The sequence below is a fragment of the Rhamphochromis longiceps genome, linkage group LG3 (genome assembly GCF_057381845.1).
Source record: "Rhamphochromis longiceps isolate RC_006_pf linkage group LG3, R_longiceps_female_GT1.1, whole genome shotgun sequence".
In the NCBI taxonomy this organism is placed as follows: domain Eukaryota; kingdom Metazoa; phylum Chordata; class Actinopteri; order Cichliformes; family Cichlidae; genus Rhamphochromis; species Rhamphochromis longiceps.
This window is the reverse complement of record NC_140559.1, coordinates 8,840,580-8,862,130: the sequence shown is the minus strand read 5'-3', so window position 1 is coordinate 8,862,130 and position 21,551 is coordinate 8,840,580. Positions and strand designations below refer to the sequence as shown.

The 21,551-nt window shown below is 40.7% G+C and overlaps 1 protein-coding gene, 1 long non-coding RNA gene and 1 pseudogene across 2 annotated transcripts; 1 reads left to right on the top strand and 2 right to left on the bottom strand.

Annotated features, from left to right (window-relative positions):
* Positions 1-979: 979 nt before the first annotated feature.
* LOC146672775 (protein NLRC3-like) lies at positions 980-1,955 on the bottom strand (annotated as a pseudogene).
* On the bottom strand, positions 1,812-20,083 carry LOC146672773 (NACHT, LRR and PYD domains-containing protein 3-like). Its single transcript, XM_085389243.1, has 6 exons — positions 20,041-20,083; positions 13,627-13,758; positions 13,444-13,542; positions 10,752-10,850; positions 9,887-9,988; positions 1,812-2,994 (listed from the first exon to the last, which is right to left on the bottom strand). Exons 2-6 carry the CDS (start codon positions 13,713-13,715, stop codon positions 1,956-1,958), a joined length of 1,428 nt encoding a protein of 475 aa, XP_085245369.1. The 5' UTR covers positions 13,716-13,758; positions 20,041-20,083; the 3' UTR covers positions 1,812-1,955.
* Positions 4,703-6,867, top strand: LOC146672774 (uncharacterized). Its single transcript, XR_014908515.1, has 3 exons — positions 4,703-5,966; positions 6,083-6,154; positions 6,829-6,867. It is a non-coding gene; the product is annotated as an uncharacterized LOC146672774 (long non-coding RNA).
* Positions 20,084-21,551: the final 1,468 nt, after the last annotated feature.

The window sequence follows — 21,551 nt, the reverse complement described above, 5'->3', positions numbered from 1 at the left end:
ACGCTGTGTTCACTGCATCATTCCATGTTTGGCACTGATCACCACCTGCACTCATGTACATATCTATCTATCTATCTGGCATCTGTGGCATTTTGCTGTGAGACAAAACTGCACATTCCAGGGTGGCCTTTTGTTGTGGGCAGTCTGAGGTACACCTGTGCACTACTCATGATGTCAGATCAGCATTCTGATGTGGCACACCTGTGAGGTGGGATGGATTAGCTCAATATAGCAGATGTGCCCACTACCACACATTTAGACTGATTTGTGACCACTGTTTGGGAGGGATGGTTATATTGTGTATCTGGAATGAATTTTAGGTCTCTACGTCCATCCCATGGGGAATGGGAGCAGTAACAAAGGTGTTGCGTTTATATTTTTGTTAAGTGTAGTTTCAGTTAGGTTATTGTATCTAAGGATGAGCCTCGGTTCTGGTAAAAGGTCAGAAGTGCAATGGGTGAATTGAGAGAGCATTTGAGGACGACATACACACACACACACACACACACACACACACACACACACACACACTCAGTTAGAAAGAATCATTGTTGGTCATGTTTGTCTCTGGAAAGAGGAACAGCGTCTGGCAGGATGTGGGGCTCGTGTTCCAGACGAGATAGAAGACAATGTTCTTTTAAAAAGTCATTGTGGTTTTGATTTGACGTATGTATATATTCTGTCTGTGACGTATGAAGGGGCGTCATTAATTCAAACCCTGATGCTATAAAAATCTGTGTATGCTTTGATTACGTTGAAGATCAATCCCTGTCTGCGTACAGAGTGGTCTTCCCACGCGTGTATTCATTAAAATCAATTGTTTGACCATGATCTTCTGGACCAATGTTGTACTCTCCTTCCTCAATAATTGAACCTTAACAGTACGGACACAAACACTTTGTGGTTACAATCTGATTTTATTTTCAAAATTAAACTACTAACCTACACTGATCAATAATGTTAATGATCACATCTGAACTCACCGAGCCTTTCTGCAGTTCGTCACAGCTGGAATCAGTCTCTGTCGTCCCCGCTCTGATGTGTTGTACTTCAGCAGGTCCAACTCATCCAGAACCTCCTCTGACATCTGCAGCATGAAGGCCAAAGCTGAGCACTGGATCTCAGAGAGTTTCTTCTCTGACTTCAGGAACTCTTGGATCTCCTGAAATAATGAGAGGTCGTTCATCTCCATCAGACAGTGGAAGATGTTGATGCTTCTGTCAGGAGAAATTCCATCACTATTCATCTTCTTCAGGTTGTTGATGACTCTCTGGATGGTTCCTGGACTGATCTCTGTCTGACCCAGCAGACCTACTAAGAGTCTCTGGTTGGACTCCAGACAGAGGCCATGAAGGAAGCGAACAAAAAGGTCCAGGTGGCCATTTTTACTCTGGAGGGATTTGTCCATGGCTCTCCTCAGAAATACATCAAGTGATTGGAGATCTATGTTATCAAAAACACTGGAAATCATCTTGATTAAAGATTCTAATTTTAGAAACATCTTCAGCACCTCTATCTTCCTGTTGGTGAAACAGTGGAACATGTAGACAGCAGCCAGAAACTCCTGAATGCTCAGATGAACAAAGCAGTAGACTGGTTTCTGGAAGATCACACACTCTCTTTTGAAGATCTCTGTACAAACTCCGGAGTACACCGAGGCCTCTGTCACATCTAGACCACACTGCTCCAGGTCTTCTTGGTAGAACATGATGTTTCCTTTCTCCAGATGTTCAAACGCCAGTCTCCCCAGCTTCAGAAGAACTTCCCTGTCAGCCTCCGTCAGCTCCTGTGGACTCGTCTCATGTCCCTCATGGTACTTGTTCTTCTTCCTCTTTGTCTGAACCAGCAGGAAGTGTGAGTACATGTCAGTCAGGGTCTTGGGCAGCTCTCCTCTCTGCTCTGTAGTCAACATGTGCTCCAGAACTGTAGCAGTGATCCAGCAGAAGACTGGGATACTACACATGATGTGGAGGCTCCTGGATGTCTTCATGTGGGAGCTCTTCATCACTGAATCTCCTCCTGAAGTACTCCTCCTTCTGGGCGTCAGTGAAGCCTCGTACTTCTGTTAGCCTGTCAACACATGTAGGAGGGATCTGATTGGCTGCTGCGGGTCGGGAAGTTATCCAGACGAGAGACGAGGGAAGCAGATTCCCCTGGATGAGGTTTGTCAGCAGCTGGCTGACTGATGACTTCTGTGTGACATCAGACAGCAGCTTCCTGTTGGTGAAATCCAATGAAAGTCTGCTTTCATCCAGGCCATCAAAGATGAACAAAAGCTGAGAGACAGCCAGCTTCTCTGCTGTGACCTTCTGTAATGTTGGATGGAAAACATGGAGCAGCTCCAGAAGACTGTACTGCTCATCTCTGATCAGGTTCAGCTCCCTGAATGAAAGCAGAACCACCACACTGACATGTTGGTTCTCCAAGCCCTCTGCCCAGTCCAGAGTGAACTTCTGCACTGAGAAGGTTTTTCCAACACCAGCCACGCCGTTGGTCAGAACCACTCTGATGGGTCTCTGTTGGTCAGGTAAGGCTTTAAAGATGGCCTGGCACCTGATTGGAGCGTCATGGAGGGCGTCCATCTTGGAAGCTGTCTCCAGCTGCCTCACCTCATGTTGGGTATGAACCTCTTCACTCTGTCCCTCTGTGATGTAGAGCTCAGTGTAGATCCTGTTGAGGAGGGTTCTACTTCCTGTTTCATCACTTCCTTCAGTCACACGTTCACATCTCCTCCTCAGACTCATCTTATGTTCATCTAAAACCTCCTGCAGATCAACATCTGCTGTCTGCAGTCCAGCTCTGCTTCTGGATCTTTCTCCACACTGGGGACAGGAGGAGTCTCCTGATGAAGCAGACTGGTCCCAGTATGAGGAGATGCACTGTCTGCAGAACCAGTGTCCACAGCTGGTAGAGACTGGATCCTTCAGGACGTCCTGACACAAAGCACAGCAGGACAGCTGCTCCTCCTCACAAACACCACTCCTCTTCCTCTCTCTGTGAACACATTTCTTTATCACTAAAAACATTTACTGTCAGTGAAAAACATCCAGATGTGACCAAACTGCAGTTCCTCACAGTTCCTTTGATTTCATCAACACTAATGAGCTGCTCTTCCTGTCTGCCTGTCTCATTAAACACTGAGTGATGAATACAAACTCAACACTTCCAGCAGACTTCCTGACTTCACAATAAAAGCTTTCCATCAGAGAGACAGTTATGACTTTCACTGTTTTACAGCCTCTGTGTGCAGATTATCTGGGTCAGTTCACTCTGAAGCAGCTTAGAAGTGTCCGTGTAGAGCCGTGGTCTGACACACAGAGACTTCTGATTTTCTCTATTTAAACAAACATGATGAAGATGAGCAGGTTTCTACGGAAGAGGATTAGGGCCACAGGAAAAAAAAAAAAAGAATTCTGACTTTAATCTCAGAATTCTGACTTTATTCTCAGAATTCTGACTTTTTTCTCAGAATTCTGACTTTAATCTCAGAATTCTGAGAATAAAGTAAGTTACACTTAGTACAGCGGAGGAGAGAAGCTGTAATGAATGTTTATGCGGATATTTCACTCAGAAAAATGGGTGGCGTTCATACACAGCCACCGACACAGCCCCGGTTGTTGTTCTGACGGTGGCCGACTGACGATCCCCTCACAACATGTTAGCTAACACAAACTAATGTAGTGCATGTAACTGTGTATACGTTAGTGGTACAGTGTCGGAAGAAATGAGCAAACTGTTTATAATGTCAGAATGACATCATCTTTCTCCTATATATAAAAGTGCTGGCTGAGGAGCGCTGCCGGGTTGAACTTTGACCTCGGAGTGACGTGACGTTTGTTCGCACAACCAATAGAAGTGCAGAAAGTCGCAAATCAGGCATATTGTTCGCATAAACACAAAAATAAATAACGAAATAATCCCGATATTGTGCCAAAGACTGATTTACAATGTTACTTTGTGTTCTATGTGTAATACCTTTGCTTAAATGACTAAATGGACTGTGTATTTATGACTCTGCGTTATAGTCTTACATACATAAGTAACATTCATATGTACAGATAAAAATGTACAGAGCTATGTACACAAGCGTGTACACAAAAGTCTACTGCTGATCGAGCTGCTCAGTGGTCGTACAGTCTCATGCAGAGAGCGTGGAGGTGTTGTCCATGGTGGATGTTAGCTTAGACAACATCCTCTCCTCCCCAGTCTGCTCAGTGGACTTTAGCAGACCGCTAAAGCTGGCCCTCCCGACCAGTTTGTTAAGTTTCCCCCTGTCCCTCTCTGCCATTCCACCACTCCAGCACACCACAACATAAAAGACAGCAGACGCCACCACAGTGTCGTAGAACATCCTTAGAAGACGTACTACCTACATCATAACCAATCAAGTCCCGCTTTTTTTTAAATACAGAAGAGGATTTATTATTTACTGAAAGGCTATGCCTTAGTTTGCTTCTTTCATTATTGTGTTTCGCCCTGCATAAAATAGATAGCTTTTCTGATAACTACAGTCAATACTCTCCTACTGGCATTAGCGGTGACCTAAGAGGCTTAACTGTAATATTGCTTTGCAGTGTAAATGTTGCAGAAAATGACTGTCTTTTCTTTCTTCCTGTGTGCAGATTGACTGTGACGTCATAGCGCTGATGGATGACGCAACTTTGGCAAACTACATTCCCTCGTACGGAGACCAAATTGCCGTCTTCAATTTCTGCAAAAGCAAGCAACCACTGTCAAAAAGAAAACTAGGACTTCTGCAAAAAGTTCACCTCTCAAAGTGAGAGAAACAGTGGCTGACATGTCAGATTTGGATGACTTAATAAGACTGTATTTCAGACTTTCTTTCAGTAACAAAGAAATACTTTCAATTTTAGCACATAGTCATCAGACAATTATAAGTGTTCGAACTCTAAAGAAAATTTGTAAAAGACTTGGGCTTTTTAGAAGGAAGAATCAATCAAACTTGGAGGAAGTGCTAGCCTTTGTCCAACAAGAGATCATGACAAATGGACAGATGCAAGGTTATCGTTGGCTACATCTACGTGCAATTCAACATGGATTTGTGGTGTCACAAGATACTGTAAGATGCATAATCAAATTGCTTGACCCTCAAGGTGTGGAACTGAGACGAGCTCGACGGTTGAGAAGACGACAGTACAGCTGCAGAGGGCCAAATGCTCTCTGGCACATGGATGGCTATGACAAGTTGAAACCATATGGTATTGCTATCAGTGGCTGCATAGAATCAGAATCAGAATCAGAATCAGAAAGGGGTTTATTGCCAAATGTTGAGCAGGTTTACAAATTAGGAAATTGCTGCGGTGCTTCAGTGCAAACATAGTGTCATAAATAGCACTTAAATAGACATGAAAAAATAAAAGTAGGGATAAGAATTAAAAGTGCTACGTAGAAAGATATGTGCATGAGATATACATGAGATATATACATGAGAATAAGAATTAAGAGTGCTACGTAGAAAGATATATACATGAGTGCAGGTGGTGATCAGTGCCAAACATGGAATGATGCAGTGAACACAGCGTAGGGTCATGTGTTAGTGGTGGGAACAGTCATATGGTTATTGTTCATGTGTCCAACAGCAGAGGGGAAGAAACTGTTCTTATGGCGAGAGGTTCTGGTGCGAATGGACCGGAGCCTCCTGCCTGAGGGGAGCAGGTCAAACAGACTGTGTCCAGGGTGAGAAGGGTCAGCTGAGATCCGAGCTGCACGCCGCAATGTCCTGGAGGTGTACAGGTCCTGCAGAGATGGTTTTAGCCGCTATGTTTTATGGATGGAGGCTTATACTACAAACAGTGACCCTAAATTGATTGCAAGTTATTTTCTGAAAACAGTTTCATGCATCAGCGGATGTCCAGAAAGGTTACGTGCTGACCGAGGTACCGAAAATGGTTGTGTCGAACAAATGCAGATGTTTTTACGGAGAAACCACACAGACAGTTTTGCAGGTGAGAAAAGTTTCCTTTACGGAAGAAGTACGGCCAACCAACGTATAGAAGGATGGTGGGCTACCCTACGCAAACAGAGTGCACAATTTTGGATGAATTTATTTCAAACTTTTCAGGATGATGGCCACTTCACAGGGGATTTTTTGGACAAAAGTCTTATCCAATTCTGCTTTCTCAATCTTATTCAGGTAAAAGCATGTGCTCATGCTATGTAATGTCTTAGCTGCATAAATAGAAAATATAAATATGGTTAGAACATTTTTTTTCTTTAAATTAAATATGAATTTTATTTCCATTTTAATATGTCTTGATGCATGCTCAATCAGCCAGGTAAGGAATGTTTTTTGACAGAACATTTCTCACACTGAAAACGCTACATCCAGATGAACAGAATCAACTTTTTGGGATTCCATTTTAATACTTTGATGGAATTGTATTCATGTTATCAGTGGAAGTAACTGCACCTTTCTCAGCACAGGTGCATGGAGCATTTTTTTTTTTTATTGCCACATGGTTTAAATTACTATGGAGTCTGTTACCTAGTGGTCCTTTGGGCACGGTTTCAGAAAGCAATCCTATCATTTGGTTAATTCTCTATTGAAAATTTATTGTAGAATCATTGCACACTGAGTATAAAGTGTTGGGCTATCTATTCAACAGCAGAATCATGCAGCACCATTCTGTGTCCATGTGCTGTTTAGTGAAAGTGCTCTTTTGTTGTTGCTGCTTGGTTTTACATTAATTAGAGGTCAGTTTCTATGTCTGTTGATTAATGAGTTAATAAGCCTCAACTTTGGCTAAATCTACTGGTACATGGTCTGTTTCATATACCGGTACTTATATTGTGTTGTTTTTCATGTAGGATGAACTTGATGAAGTTGTGAACACATGGAACTCGCACAAAAATCCGGCCAAGTGGTAGTGCAGCATCGGGTCGACCAGTAGTAATGTACTCATTTCCAGAGCTGCACAGTGCTGAGGATAGACTGAAGCCTATTTCTATGGAGGATATCACTTTGTGTATGGAAGAGTGTAGCCCAAAAGGTCAACACCCCTGTGATGAAACAGTCTTTGAACTGTGTTGTCTGCTTATGGTAGAAAATGAATGGGATGCCCCAGGAGATCCACTTGGTGCTGCGGATCTGTACATTAGGTTAAGAGAAGAAATACTGCAAAGTATTTAAGGAACTTCAGTGTGTAAATGTACAAATAAATACAAAATATTTCTCTTTATCTTGATAACGTGATTTGATAGTAGGTGCCATGTCTTACAGGTACCTTTTATGCAGGTATTTCTGCACTGCATTAAATGAAAAATGTTTTTCTACATTCACACTACCATTAAACAGAAATGTTTATATATTACTTGAAAAAGCTGAATATTGTGATATTATCAATCAGTTATGAAACACATGTCAATCCTTTTAAAAGGCCATACATTAAACTGCATTTACAAATGTTATATTTTTGATTGAATCATAAGTGGTGTAAACCTGCCTACCAGTAAATTGCAATATAAATTTCTGTGTTTTGTTGCCAGACATGTGCATAGTATATAAAATATAAACTGACCAGCTCCCTGCTCATTGTTTTCTGTATCAACCTTTACTCTTAATATTCATGGCTGGAAACCCAGGCACCAGCATATGATATGCTAAGTGCCCGGGTTATCTGTGGTATGTTTCAGCAAACCATAGTAGCATTAACAATTCTAGGTCTTGACAACAGCATGTTTCTATAAACGTATCATTGTTAATATTTAAAGTCGTTATGCCTTTTGGGGAGCTTTTAGTGCAATTATATTAAAGCAAAGCTATTATAATCATTTACCCATATGAAGATCCATCACTTAATTATTAATGTATTTCACTTCTGTTAGTTGTAAGATATTTTAGCTGGTCTGACACACAGAGACTTCTGATTTTCTCTATTTAAACAAACATGATGAAGATGAGCAGGTTTCTCTTCTAGTATAAACTCTGTGTATCTCTGGCTGGCTCATGATGGCTTTTCAGGTTTTATGTTTTGCTCTCTCCTGTTAGCGTTTTGCCTGCCTGGGTGGAGCTTGTAATGGCCTCTCGCTCTTGGTCCACACAGTTATGATGATTACACCACCTGTTGCTGACTCACCTGGGCTTACCGGTAACCATTTAACGCTGCGGCATGGAGCAGTTTGTCGCTGGGACATTGACCCTCCTGTGTTCATAATCTCGGCTCCTTGCTAAGAAATCTATCTCTAAATTCACCAGCTGGGTTAACTTTGTGTATACTTTGAGTAAATATTTCCCCGGACCTGGTTACAGACGCTTACCTCTGACTCCCATGTGTGGCTGTGTGAGTGGAGAGCAGGGCAAGAGTGACTGAAGAGGAGTGAGAGTGGACTCCCTTCCCTCTTTTCCCTTGAGCCCTGGACCCCCTCCCCAACTCACTGTACATATATAGAGCACTGTGGTTCACCCCTTTGGTAAATAAACTGTCACCTTTTTGTTTGTCAGAACGCAGTCTGTGCTTGAGTTCCTCTGTTAGCCATGACATTTTGTTGGTTCTCTCTCTTCAGGTCCCTGTAAGTGTTTGATCTAAAACATTATATTTATTCTGCTTTGATTGTTTTGTGTGCTGAGGGACATTGTTGCATGATCCACTTTTTCTTATCACTCAAATATCCTGATACTTTCAGAAAGTTGGAGAGTTGGGGGTGCATTCCTGGAGTGCACACCAAGCTTGCAGCCTGCTAAAGATCACACACAATTGATTATATGCCTCTAGGTATACAGTACATGGTTAAACATTTCCTAATGCAAATAACTACATGCAGTATTCTACCATGTGCAAACTTATATCACTAAAGGATTCTAACTGTCTAGTGTTTAACGGACCTGTCAAAGGTATCTTGAGATTATAGAAGGCCCCTTTCAGAGCTAGGGGGAACTTCCTTATATGGTTGTAACTTGAAACTTGTTGACACACGAACCCTTCTGCCTACAAAAACCCTGCACAAAAGAATAAACTTTGAGTTAGTTTGGGATGACAATCTAGAACAGTCTCCGCGTCTTCTTGTTCTTCCAAACTGCTCCCGGTACTCTGGCTGGTGCCGTAATTAACCGTTGATCATACTTGAGAATATTTTAATTGTTATAGGTTAAAGGATGAACTCTGATGATGAAAGCCCACGCCTCAGAGAAACCCGGAATGGAGTTTCTTACACTCAGTTCGTCTGTATTCAAAGTGCATTCGGGGCTTTAGCTGACAGCACTTTATGCTAACAAACTAAACTCTCTTAGTTTAAGCCAGCAGACTTTACCAAACACAAAGCCTGCTGCTGCCTCCATGGGTTAGCTTGTGTGACTGGTGTTTACACCAATGAAATCTAAATCACACTAATGTGTCCTCCAAGGTGTTTGGTGGGAGCACTGAGTGAAGCATAAGAGCTCTGGTAAAATAACAAACAGGGCTGTGAGAGCAACTGAAGTGACAAAAATACTGTTTAAAGATAAAAAACACTTTGATGTTCTCTCGTCACCTAACAAAGTCCAAACCCTGTGAACTATTTTAGCTTTAATAATTGTGGATTCAGGTATCCTGAACCCATCTTTGGACATTTGTAATTAAATATTTTAAAACTCCATCAAAGACTCCTGATGTGGCTGTTTGGAGAAGGAAAAGAGGGACAAAGTGGAGCGTCGAGCTGAGGCTTCATTCAGTGCAAACCTACAGTTATGTTTTCTTATTTCTGCTGTTTGCATGTTCACCGCTGAAATAAAGCTGCCTCTTTGACTCCATCCTGTTGTGTTTGGGTCCAATCCTGCCTGCCACACAGCGCTACAGGACAAAGTCTAAGATTTTTATCTTTTTAATGAATTTTTGGTTATATTTATGGAGGAAAACACAAACATGTAAAGGAGTCATCACAGGTCTCTGACCTCGTTGGTCCAGGTTCACCACTGAAGTTTGGAGGTTGAAGTATGGACCAGTCACTCCTCACAGACGGACAGCTGGATCCTGCAGACTGTGACCTCTGACCTCTGCAGACACAAACATGTTTTATTCAATGATCAATTCTCTGATGAAGTGATTGAAGCAGCTGTGATCACACAGACTGCAGATAATGCAGCTGTTTCCTGTCAGTAACAGTCCTCTTAGATTAGAGTTCAGCTTTTTACAGGAAAACAAAGGTCCCTGAATGCAACAGTGAGACACAGTCTGCCTGTGTGGCTGTGATAGCTGCCGTTAGGAGCGCTCATGTGTTTGCAGTTAGACGAGGAGATGTTACCATCATGGACACGTTAACAAATCCTGCAGCATCACGTGGCACAAACACTTTGTGTTCCTGTAATCTGCAAGCAACAGGAAGTTCATTAATAAAGGCGGGATGGAGACGTGACTGTGATGGTTCTCCTTCATCCAGCTGTTACACACATCTGGGCTCACACGACGAGCCTTTGTCTAATACAGCAGCTGCTCTCTAAACACTTTTCTGAAGAGGAGCTTCACAAACCTTTGTTTGCTTTCTAGAGCAGCGTATCAAAGTCAAACTACCCACTGCTAGCAGCTGTTTCTATCATAGTTTAGGATCCAGATGTGTGAGGTCTAGATTTACACCTCTGATTAAAATACATAGTTAAAAACAGACAATTGTGTCCAAATGTGTCTTAAACCAGATAAAGTGACAGTTACAGCTGAGCCTGTGTGTCCTTGGAGACACTGCTCTGCTACAGAGATGCATATTAGAAACCAGGAAACATCAAAATCATTGAAATCAGAGAGTTCTTGTTACTAACAGCTCACCTCTCTGCAGCGGACACAGGCTGGGATTTAAAACCAATGTCTCGGTGATTTGACCGGTCACTCTTTAAGGACACAGAGCTGGACTGTTTCTCATTGACGCTAAAAGTAAGTGAACATGAAATATGTGTCACATACAATGTGTCCAATACATTACATAAAAAGTATAAATAGAGTATGTGTCATGATTCGTTGTGTGGCAGGCAGGAGAAGGACCCAAGATGCAGATTCACAGACACGGGGATAAACTCAAAAAACACAGCTTTATTGCTGGCCACGAGAAGCAATACAAAATAAACTAAACTGGGAAAACTAAAGCATGAGATGTACAAGGAACCGAACCACGGGGAGAATAACACACAACATGAGGGAGAACGCGACGCCGAACAGAGGGAGACTCAGACAGAAATACACAGAGGGTAAACGAGGAAAGTGGGAACACACGGGGAACACAGGTGACACTGATAATCATAACGAGACAGGGCGGGGTGAACTGAACATGACATGTACAGGCGTGAGAGTCACAAAGTAAACAGGAAGTGCACAGAGGTTCAGACAGGAGGAGAGAGAGCACGGGGAAAACACAGACATAACGGGCTGGGGAAACATGAAACAACCACAAAGGGAGACGAGGGCTCATAAATACATAGAGGGCACACAGGGGGGAGAGAGAGCACGGGGAGAACTTAGACATAATGGGCAGGGGAAACATGGAATAAAACATAAGGAGAGACGAGGGCTCACAGATACACAGAGGGGCACACAGGGGGTAAAAGCCATGAAGGGAAAACACTTAGGGAACAACACAACAGGGCAACTCAGAAAACATGGCCTAAGCAAGGAACAAAATACAAAAATACAAGGAACTAAGAATACTGGGCCCACATGGCCCAGGACCATGACAGTATGTAAATAGTTTATTATCTAACCCTTGTGTGGTGTTCATATTTTTGTTACTCAGCCAGTGTTCATGGGTCTAGTGGACCCGCTAGAGCCTTGGCCTTCCAAATTAACACTATCAAACAATTTTATGTTAAATTACTCAACAGATGTTTACTTCATCCCAATTACAAGCCCTATTGACAGCAAACATGGTTAATTTTTTCCCTTTACCTTTGTTAGATCACATTTATGAATTAATGTGCTTCTCGTTTTTTTTTAAATTTTTTTCTAAAATGTTAGAAAAAAAATTAATCAGTTATAATCAAGTGGAGTGAGTGGAAAGACACAACACATTTACATGTGAAGCAATATGTTTCACAACTAAATGGGATCAGCTGCTCATCAATGGTGACATTAGGCCCAGGGCTGCAAAACAGGGGGAGGTGGTGCACCCACTTATCCCACACTGTCCTGATGGCAGCTAGCTTGTCTCTCTGCCGTCGAGCTGGTCTGTCGTCTCGGTTATCAAAACGGATAATCCTGGAAATTTTGTGAGTTTTCCAGAGACACTGATGCACGCAAAGGTTCTTGCCGGTTTCTGCATCCCACAGGGATTCTGTCGATTCCACTTTGGACCTGAAAACTCCTGCATGGCTAAGAACCTGTTACAGATTCAAATATTGGGGATATTCATGAGAACACAGGCATTTTATCTTCTAAATGCTATTCAGTTCATTTCAAACCCCAAAGTAGGCCTTTGGGGTTCTTAGATGAATTTGGTCTCCTTCCATCTCTCTCCAAAAACACACCTTCCTTCTAGATTACTGCAATGCAGAATAATTTTCTGGATGGAATCTGGGATGAAAAGCTCAAATGAAGACTTGATGTCCTGCACATGAGTAACTGTCAGCCGTGTTGGCCCTGGCTTATCACAGTAACAGCTCTGCAGGGTGGCTCATTTCTTGGGCAAGAAGACCATTCAATTTCACCAGTTATTGACATCCATATTTCTTCACTTGCTGTCTGGTGGGCTTGTTCTGGTCCTGGAGCTGGCTGCAGATGGGGTACTCGTCTTTGTTTTGTTACTAAATGGTGCTCAACCGCATCCTCTTCTTCAAAGTCACTGTCAGACTCTGAATTTTCAGAAATGTGAAATATTCTGAAACCTCTTTGTCAACATCATCATCCGAAGCCCCTCTCTCTTCCAAAATCAACTGGATGGCCCTCACAGCAGATAATCTTTTGCCATCTTGATCAGTTGTGATAAAGAACCATACTGGCAAAGTCTTATTTATAGTATTATGCCCCTAATTTGCAGGTGGGACAGGGTATGAGAAAATAAAATTTGGATCCCTCAAGAAAGAGGGTAAAATGTGTGGGAATGTCAGAGCAGATGGTGTTGATAGTTGAATTTTCAACAATGTTGCAACTTTGTGCGGGAGCAGGAGGGGAAGAAAACACTATCAGCAGCACCAGAAAGGAGGAAGACAGAGTGTGGGAACACAGGACCTACACTTTCAACACTTTTATTAGACCTGGGTCCAGTGGACCCGAACACCTTGTATGTAATGTAAATGCGTGGGGGGAGGTACAGTATGAGGTCATTGAAAATTAGTCTGGATTTATGTTCTTCACAGAAAATAAGCCAAAGCCAATGAATTTCAGGTTGAAAAAATAATTAATTGTTTAATTTTTCTTTTGAAAAAAAGCTGAAAACGGGTCTCACAGACCCGAACACCATACAAGGGTTAAATCATTAAATAGTAAAAAGCTGATTAAAATTTCAAACATTTTAATACTGACATGAACGTACTTTTCGTCAGATGACTTTTTTCGCCTTAAATTACGAAAGAAATGCTTCACCCGTTTGCTCTTAGAGGACACACTTCTGGGTGGAGGTCCAGGCTGGTTCCTGTGAATAATGATGGAGCAGTGATGTGAGTGCTGAGCTGTGACATGGAGAAGAGTCATGGACAGTTAGAGATGGTCATCTCACCTCTGAGCTTTGGTCTGGCTCTCATGTTCCCCACACAGAGTGCTTTTAGAGGGAGGGACTCCCTCCTCTCTGTCCTCACACTGATCCATGCTGCTCAATTCACATCAGCTCACACACACTTTCTACCTTCACCTGCAGAGGAAACACAAATCATTCATGTGCACATCAACTGAGAGCTGCAGAGGTCGTGTCTGATGTGTTGGACTAACATCCATCTGAGACGCAGCTTTCATCAGTTCACTACAAAAAGTGTCACAGAGCCCAGTTCAGCCTCCAAATCCTCCATTACTGTAGTCCTACAAAGCAGCAGGTCAAACATGGCTGCAGAGAGCAGCTTTATGTCAGTAACCATGTCCAGGACCGAGCTGACTGCTTACAGAGTTCATACTCTAACTGCTAGCTGCTCTGCTAGCTAAGCTAACTCAGTAACAGTGACTCTGACAGCAGTTACTGTGGAATAGCGGCCGAGCTCAGGACACATTCAGTGTGTTTAGTCTGAGTCCTGGACTCTGATTCAATGGATTCAATCCAGCTCAGAGTTTCATGTGTTCATCAGAATAAAATACATGTACTAATATAACAGAAGTAATGCTCTGAATGCAGGACTGTAATGGAGGATAAGTAAGGTTTTTACAGCCTGAAAGAAACATTCAGTTCATGTATTTGTAGACAGTGAAGCAGTTTTTAATACTGCAGCTGTTTCCTTCACCTGTGTGTGTGTGAGCCACACCTTCATGTGCTGCTTTAGAAATATGTGGTCTGACTGCTCAGACTGAGTCTAGGAGGAAAGTTCACACGCTGGAGAAAGTTTTGTTCCTAACTTTGTCAGAGTTCGGCTCCAAAGACAAAGAAGACGGAGCTCACAGTCTGTAGATGGTCCTCAGTGTGTGTGTGAAGCCAAGAAAGCACACAGGAGTGTGTTTATGTCAGCAAATCAGTGTGTGTGAAGAGTCTGAGGGAGTGTGTGAATGAGACTCAACACTGAAACCAACAGTCCAAGAAAAGCGTCTGGATTTCTTTAAGTTAAACTTAAAGAAATCCAGACGCTTTTCTTTTTGTCTCCATAATGCTGCAATGTTATCTGCCCCAGAAACACTGTGCAGAAGCTCTGATGGTGACACAGAAAAGTCACAGTGGAGATACTTCTGTCCACCTTTGATTAGACTCATTATAAAAAGGAAAACAAAGTTTGAACACAGTCATGTTTCCAGTTCACTGACTTACATTTATTCCATGGACACTCACTCTAACCTGAACCACAGCTACAACCCAACATTGTTGAGGCCTCATCTCCTCCTTTCCTGACTGTAGAGGTTAAATATGCAACAACCAACAAATAAAAGAATTTGGTTCATTTCAAAGAAATTCACATGGTGACCAAGTAAAGTAACCGTAGTAAAGGAGACAACATCCCGTTGATGGTGGGATTATTTGAAAGATTTGCTTTAGTCACGTCACCAAATGCAGTTGAACCACCCGTGGATCCATGTTTGACCATTCTACCACTCTGAGCTCTGCTTTTTAATCGTTTTATTATTATCATCATTCATTTATTCATTCTTTGGAGGTGGGCTATTTCCTAATGCCGCCCTAATAAGCTGATGTTCAAGGGGAAATATAACAGAAACTCTTTCAGTGTTATTCATTAATAAATTAACAGATAAACTGTGAAGAAGAAAAAAACTGAGATTTAAAGGAGAGAGTGAGAAACTTGATCATCCATCCTCATAATACATGTTTATCAGCATCTGCTATCACCATACTGCAGTAATAACTACAAGTCTACATTTCTGTGACTGTTGATCAATCACAGCAGGAATCTGAGCTCATCTCTGCACACAGAGCAGCTTCAGCTCTGGGATAAACTGCTCGCTTCACGTCCTTCTCAGCTCACAGACATCTGAAGATTAAACCGCTACATTCTCGGCTAAAAAATATTAAAACGGTATTTGGTGAGACACAAACAGGGTTTTTCAAAGTTCAGTTCTGTTAGTTTCCACATGGCAGTTGTTGGTGTGCAGTAACGCCTTCTAAAGACAATGGCCACCAGGCCAAAGCAATGGTTCTGACTCGATCAGCGTTAACCCTGCCCCCTGGGTTTGATGGGTGAGGTTGACAGATAAAATAAATTTATGGTGAGACCTGAAGGAGTCAACTGTGCCAAAATGAATTAATTAAATACACCATTAAATAATTATTTAAATGTGCCAATAATTAATTAAAACGTGAAATAAATAAATAATTAATTAAATGTGTCAAAAATTATTTATTTAATTAATTATTTCAAATTTAAAATTATTATTGTCACATTTAATTTATTATTTAATGGTGCATTTAATTAATTCATTATGGCACTCCTGGCATTCCATACTGTGGTTGGGTCGACTTTACTATATAGATGTTTCAGAATCAGAATCAGAATCAGAATCAGAATCAGAATACTTTATTGATCCCTGGGGGAAATTATTTTTTGTTACAGTGCTCCATTTTAAACCAACATTAAGACAAGACAGACAATACGCTAACTAAGAATAGTACAATATATACATATATATACATACATACATACATAAGTCACTTATAAATAAATATTTGGAAAAGAAACATGTGTAGTTGTAGCAGCAAACAGTGTGTTAAGTGGATGCGTTGTACAGGGAGATGGCCACAGGCAGGAATGATTTCCTGTGTCGTTCAGTGGTGCTTTTCGGTAATCTCAGTCTCTCACTGAACGAGCTCCTGTGACTGACCAACATGTCATGGAGTGGGTGGGAGGTGTTATCCAACATTGTCTTTCTCTTGGACAGCATCCGCCTCTCCGACACCACCTTGAGGGAGTCCAGCTCCATCCCCACAACATTGCTGGCCTTACGGATCCGTTTATTAAGTCTGTTGGCATCTTCACGTTTCCATCTCAGCAGCCCCGTTGACAGATCACAGTATTATTACTTTTAAACTAAACCCTGAAAATAAAACGCAGTTTAAAAAAGATTACTGGAAATTTAATGCAGATCTATTAATTGATGATGGGTATGTTAAGATAGTTAAAGAGCTCCTCCATAACATTTACAACAATGTAACAATTGGCAATTACATACATAGATGGGAATTTTTTTTAATTTAAAGTTAGAGAATTTTCTATTACGTTTAGTAAACTGAAAAGTAGACAATAGAAGGAATTTGAAAGTAAATTACTTTACAATATAAATAACTATTGTAATAGACATTTTATGTCAGAGGCCGATAAGAAATCCCTGTTGTCTTTACAGGCTCAATTAGATAATCTATACAAGAAAAAGGCTCATGGAGCTTACATTAGAGCTCGTGCAAAATGGATAGAAGAAGCTGAAAAAGTGCTTCATATTTCTACAATTTGGAGAAACGGAGGCAAGAAAAGAAATCTATTAATACAATAATCGTAAATCGGGAGGAATGCACAAATCATAAGACTATAGCGGAAGAAAAACATAAATTTTACTCAAATTTATACTCCTCGAAATATTTAATCACTGATTCATTAACTTGTTTTGATCAGATTGAATCTTATATTCCAAAAATCAATTCTGTATTCAGAGAAATTTGTGATTCTGATATATCACTGGATGACTGGGATCAAGCCTTAAACAAACTGAAAATGGACAAAGCTCCTGGTCAGGATGGCTTGACTGCAATCTTTTATAAATTCTTCTGGAAAGAAATAAAAGAGTTTTTCTTCAAAACTATTAGCGAAATCATTAGTAATGAAATGTTGGCAACGACAATGAAACAATGATTCAAACGGTATTTTGGTTTTATTTCCCCAAAATAATTTTCAAGAAGCTCTGAATTTCGTTTAAAGTGCGACTTTGAAATTTCCAAATTAAATTATCCAATTTTCACAAACAGGTTCTCCAGTACTGGAAAAAGATATTAGCATATTTTTTTCCTCCACATACAAATTCGATTTGGAACAACAGATGTATACGATGAAAGAAAATCCATCTTTTATAAGGATTGGATGGATCATGGCATTTGGACGGTTTTACACCTTTTAGACAATGACGGAAATGTGTTAACATATAACAAATTCATAGATAATTATGGCATATCATGTACTCAGAGTAAATTCATTAAAGTTGTGAAAGCCATTCCCCTTGCAATGATTCAGATGTCTTCCCCAGATTGAACAACAACCTGTCAACAACATGCTGAGCTGTGACTCTTCTTCCCTCTAAAGTCCTGGTGTTAACACTCACCCTGCATCAGCTTCACCTATTTTTAAATTGTTTTTACTTTTCAAACCGACAGATCATTTGAAGCCAACCATCCAAAAACTGCTTCAGCTGTGTTTGATGTTTATGCTACACTGAAAAAAATATGTTGTTGGATTTACTTAATTCAATGGTGGACATTTGTTGCACACAGATGTTTTGCTTCGGCAGCAACTTAAACAATTGAGTTAAATTAACACAATTTATTCATGTTAAATAAACCTGTGCAATTTGTGTTGATAAAATGTGACTTAAACATGTTTTGATGAAGTAATTTGAGCTCTTGGAATATTTTAATCCTTCACAATTTTCTCACTTTATCCCAACACGATTCAATAACTTTTACCCAATACTACTTGGTCACTTAAATACTACATGTTATCTTCAAATTACATTTTGCTATTATATTCTAGTATCAAATACACAATTTTCAAATGGAGGCCTTATAACAGATTGTATTGTTCTCTTCCAAGATGGTTGCTGGCATCCACCAGTAACCTTTCAAAACAACATGTCTAATTTCACTGCATTGACAGTAGGTAAAGAATTAAACTGACATTACTCCTCCACTGAATCTATATAAATCAACAGTTAAATAATGTCAGTTCTTCCGTGTATGGATGGAGCACTGTAACAAAAAATAATTTCCCCCAGGGATCAATAAAGTATTCGGATTCTGATTCTGATTCTGATTCTGAAAAGTAATGAAGAGTAATGAGAGGGACTTTAGGAATAGTTGTAGGATTTCTATGTTATGTAAATTGCCCAAACACACTGTTCAGGACGGATATGCTCAACCTGTTAAAGCGGGTGAAGAAACCAGGACTAAGTTTTAAAGATGAAACTCTATAGAGTATGTTTTCCAAAGATTGACAAAATAATCTAGGACCTTTTACCAGAAAAGCTAATTGTACCTTTTTGGAGTTTACAGTGAGCTCTGAGGGAAGTCAGAAGTGGGTTTAAACTGGGATTCTGGGTAAAACAAGGGGGTGTAGGAAGTAGATTTAGGACATTTCACATTTCACAGGTGCTGTCTTAGAGCTTGATTTATTTGTTGTGGATAGAAGTAATTATGACAAAATAATAAGTAAACATTGAAAACATACAACCTGTTGAGGGGACAGATAGGGTTGGGCAATTGAAAGGTTTCATTTTGTTTAGCATAATCTCTTTTGTTATATTTTAGCCTTTTAACATGCAGGTAAACTTAATGGGATAAATTAGGAATTATGTGTGTTTCTTAGGAAACACGAAAAGGGGAGAACTGTCATGTAATTAATATATTCTTAGTGCTTATTTTCTGATTATATTGTTTTATGTACTTTAATAATGAAGTTTTGTAAAGCAAGGCCACTTTTGACTCACAAACTAAGTGCTCAGCCAGACTGAAAAACAGGAAGTTAGTGTAGAAATATACAAGCATATTAATAAATACAGGAAGCCAGAAAGAAAAGAGGAACTTGTACCATATAAGGAGTTGTTGAAACTGTGTGACGTGTAAAGTACCAAAATAACACCTATATGAGACCACAGATATTCCCTTACTGTGAAAAAATAAAGCCAGTTTTCAGAACAGACCTGATGTTTATGCTACAGCCTGTTTACCAATATAATTAATATCAGATATCAGAGCAACAGAAACCTCGGTGATCAGGACGCTGGGACTGAGAACAGGAAGTGGCTCAAACGTCACAGTTTCATAACGTCACCCTGAACTCCACTCACGGAGTTTCTGTCGCCATTGTAGTTTTTAAAGTCCCGTGATAAAGGCGGGTCTTTCTGTGAATCCGCACGCTCATTGGCTAATAGCTCGAGATTGACACATTGTTATCCAATGAGCGTGCGGGAACTTCCGACATAAAGTTGTTTCCTTTGAAAAAAAAAACCAAAGTCTGATTATTTTTGCCTCCACTGACGGAGCCTGTTGTTCCTGCCACAGAGACACAGTAATGTCAGAGCGGTGTTAACACTCACCCTGCCTCAGCACAGCTCTCACTCTCCTCCTGCTCTCTCACACTAAACGGAGGCTCAGCTAAACTCACTTCCTCTCTACTTACAGGAAACCAGCGCTCAGAGGAGCCGACCGGCCTCACATTTCACCCACAGACACGAACAGCGTGGAATTATTTTATGTCATAAGAAGAAACATATTCATGTTAACACTCACCTGCCTCAGCTCCACCTTCCTCCTCCTGCTGCTCTGAACGGAGGCTCAATACTTTCACTTTTACTACTGCTCCCTAAACACAGAGGATGCTGGGACTTGTAGTTGTTTCCTTCCGGTGCGTCTTCCTCTTTGTTTGTTTGTGTTCAAGTTATTTCGATCATGTAAACATCAACAGAACACGTGAAGCCACACAGAGTTTGTATGTCGAGGTGGGTAGGAGGGTTTGAGGGTTTGGGGAGGGGTCAGAGGGAAGAGGTCTCTCAGTCTGGACAATCCACATTGATGGCTTTGCATCTTTCAACGTGTTTGTGGGTCGATTGGGATGCTCCAGGTGTAAGAGCAGCCACTCAGCCTCTACTGCAGATGTGTGTCACAAGTTCATCTAGTAGTAGGCTATGGCACTTGGCCACAGGTGGCAGCAGTGGACTGGTATTAAAACCCGATTCTTTGATCCCCATGATAGAACAGAGAAAACCCGACTCATAGTGGTCAAAACATTTATAATTCTTTATTCAATCATCTTCCGGAAGAGAAAGCCCTGCACAGCCCAACGGCAGTTGCAGGATCTCTAACATTAGAATCTAAAAATGTGTCTCATATAGGTGTTATTTTGGTACTTTACACGTCACACAGTTTCAACAACTCCTTATATGGTACAAGTTCCTCTTTTCTGTCTGGCTTCCTGTATTTATTAATATGCTTGTATATTTCTACACTAACTTCCTGTTTTTCAGTCTGGCTGAGCACTTAGTTTGTGAGTCAAAAGTGGCCTTGCTTTGCAAACCTTCATTATTAAAGTACATAAAACAATATAATCAGAAAATAAGCACTAAGAATATATTAATTACATGACAGTTCTTCCCTTTTCGTGTTTCCTAAGAAACACGACATAATTCCTCATTTATCCCATTAAGTTTACTTGCATGTTAAAAGGCTAAAATATAACAAAGGTGATTATGCTAAACAAAATGAAACCTTTCAATTGTCCAACCCTATCTGTCCCCTCAACGGGTTGTATGTTTTCAATGTTTCATTATTATTCCGTCATAATTACTTCTATCCACAACAAATAAATCAAGCTCTAAGACAGCACCTGTGAAATGTGAAATGTCCTAAATCTACTTCCTACACCCCCTTTTTTTACCCAGAATCCCAATTTAAACCCACTTCTGACTTCCCTCAGTGCTCACTGTAAACTCTAAACAGATACCATTAGCTTTTTCTGGTAAAAGGTCCTAGATTATTTTGTCAATCTTTGGAAACGTCCTCTACAGAGTTTCATTTTTAAAACCCCTTTAACGGGTAGCGCATAACCGGCCTGAACACTGCGTTTGGGTTATTTACATAACATAGAAATCCTGCAACTATTCCTAAAGTCCCTCTCATTACTCTTCATTACTTTTATGCTCACATTTAACCTTTGTCTAACGAGCTTTTAATCTCCTAAACAACACATTTTCTGGAACTATGGTTCTCTGTGCTCTGTGCTTCTTTTCGGGTTCCCCTTTCTC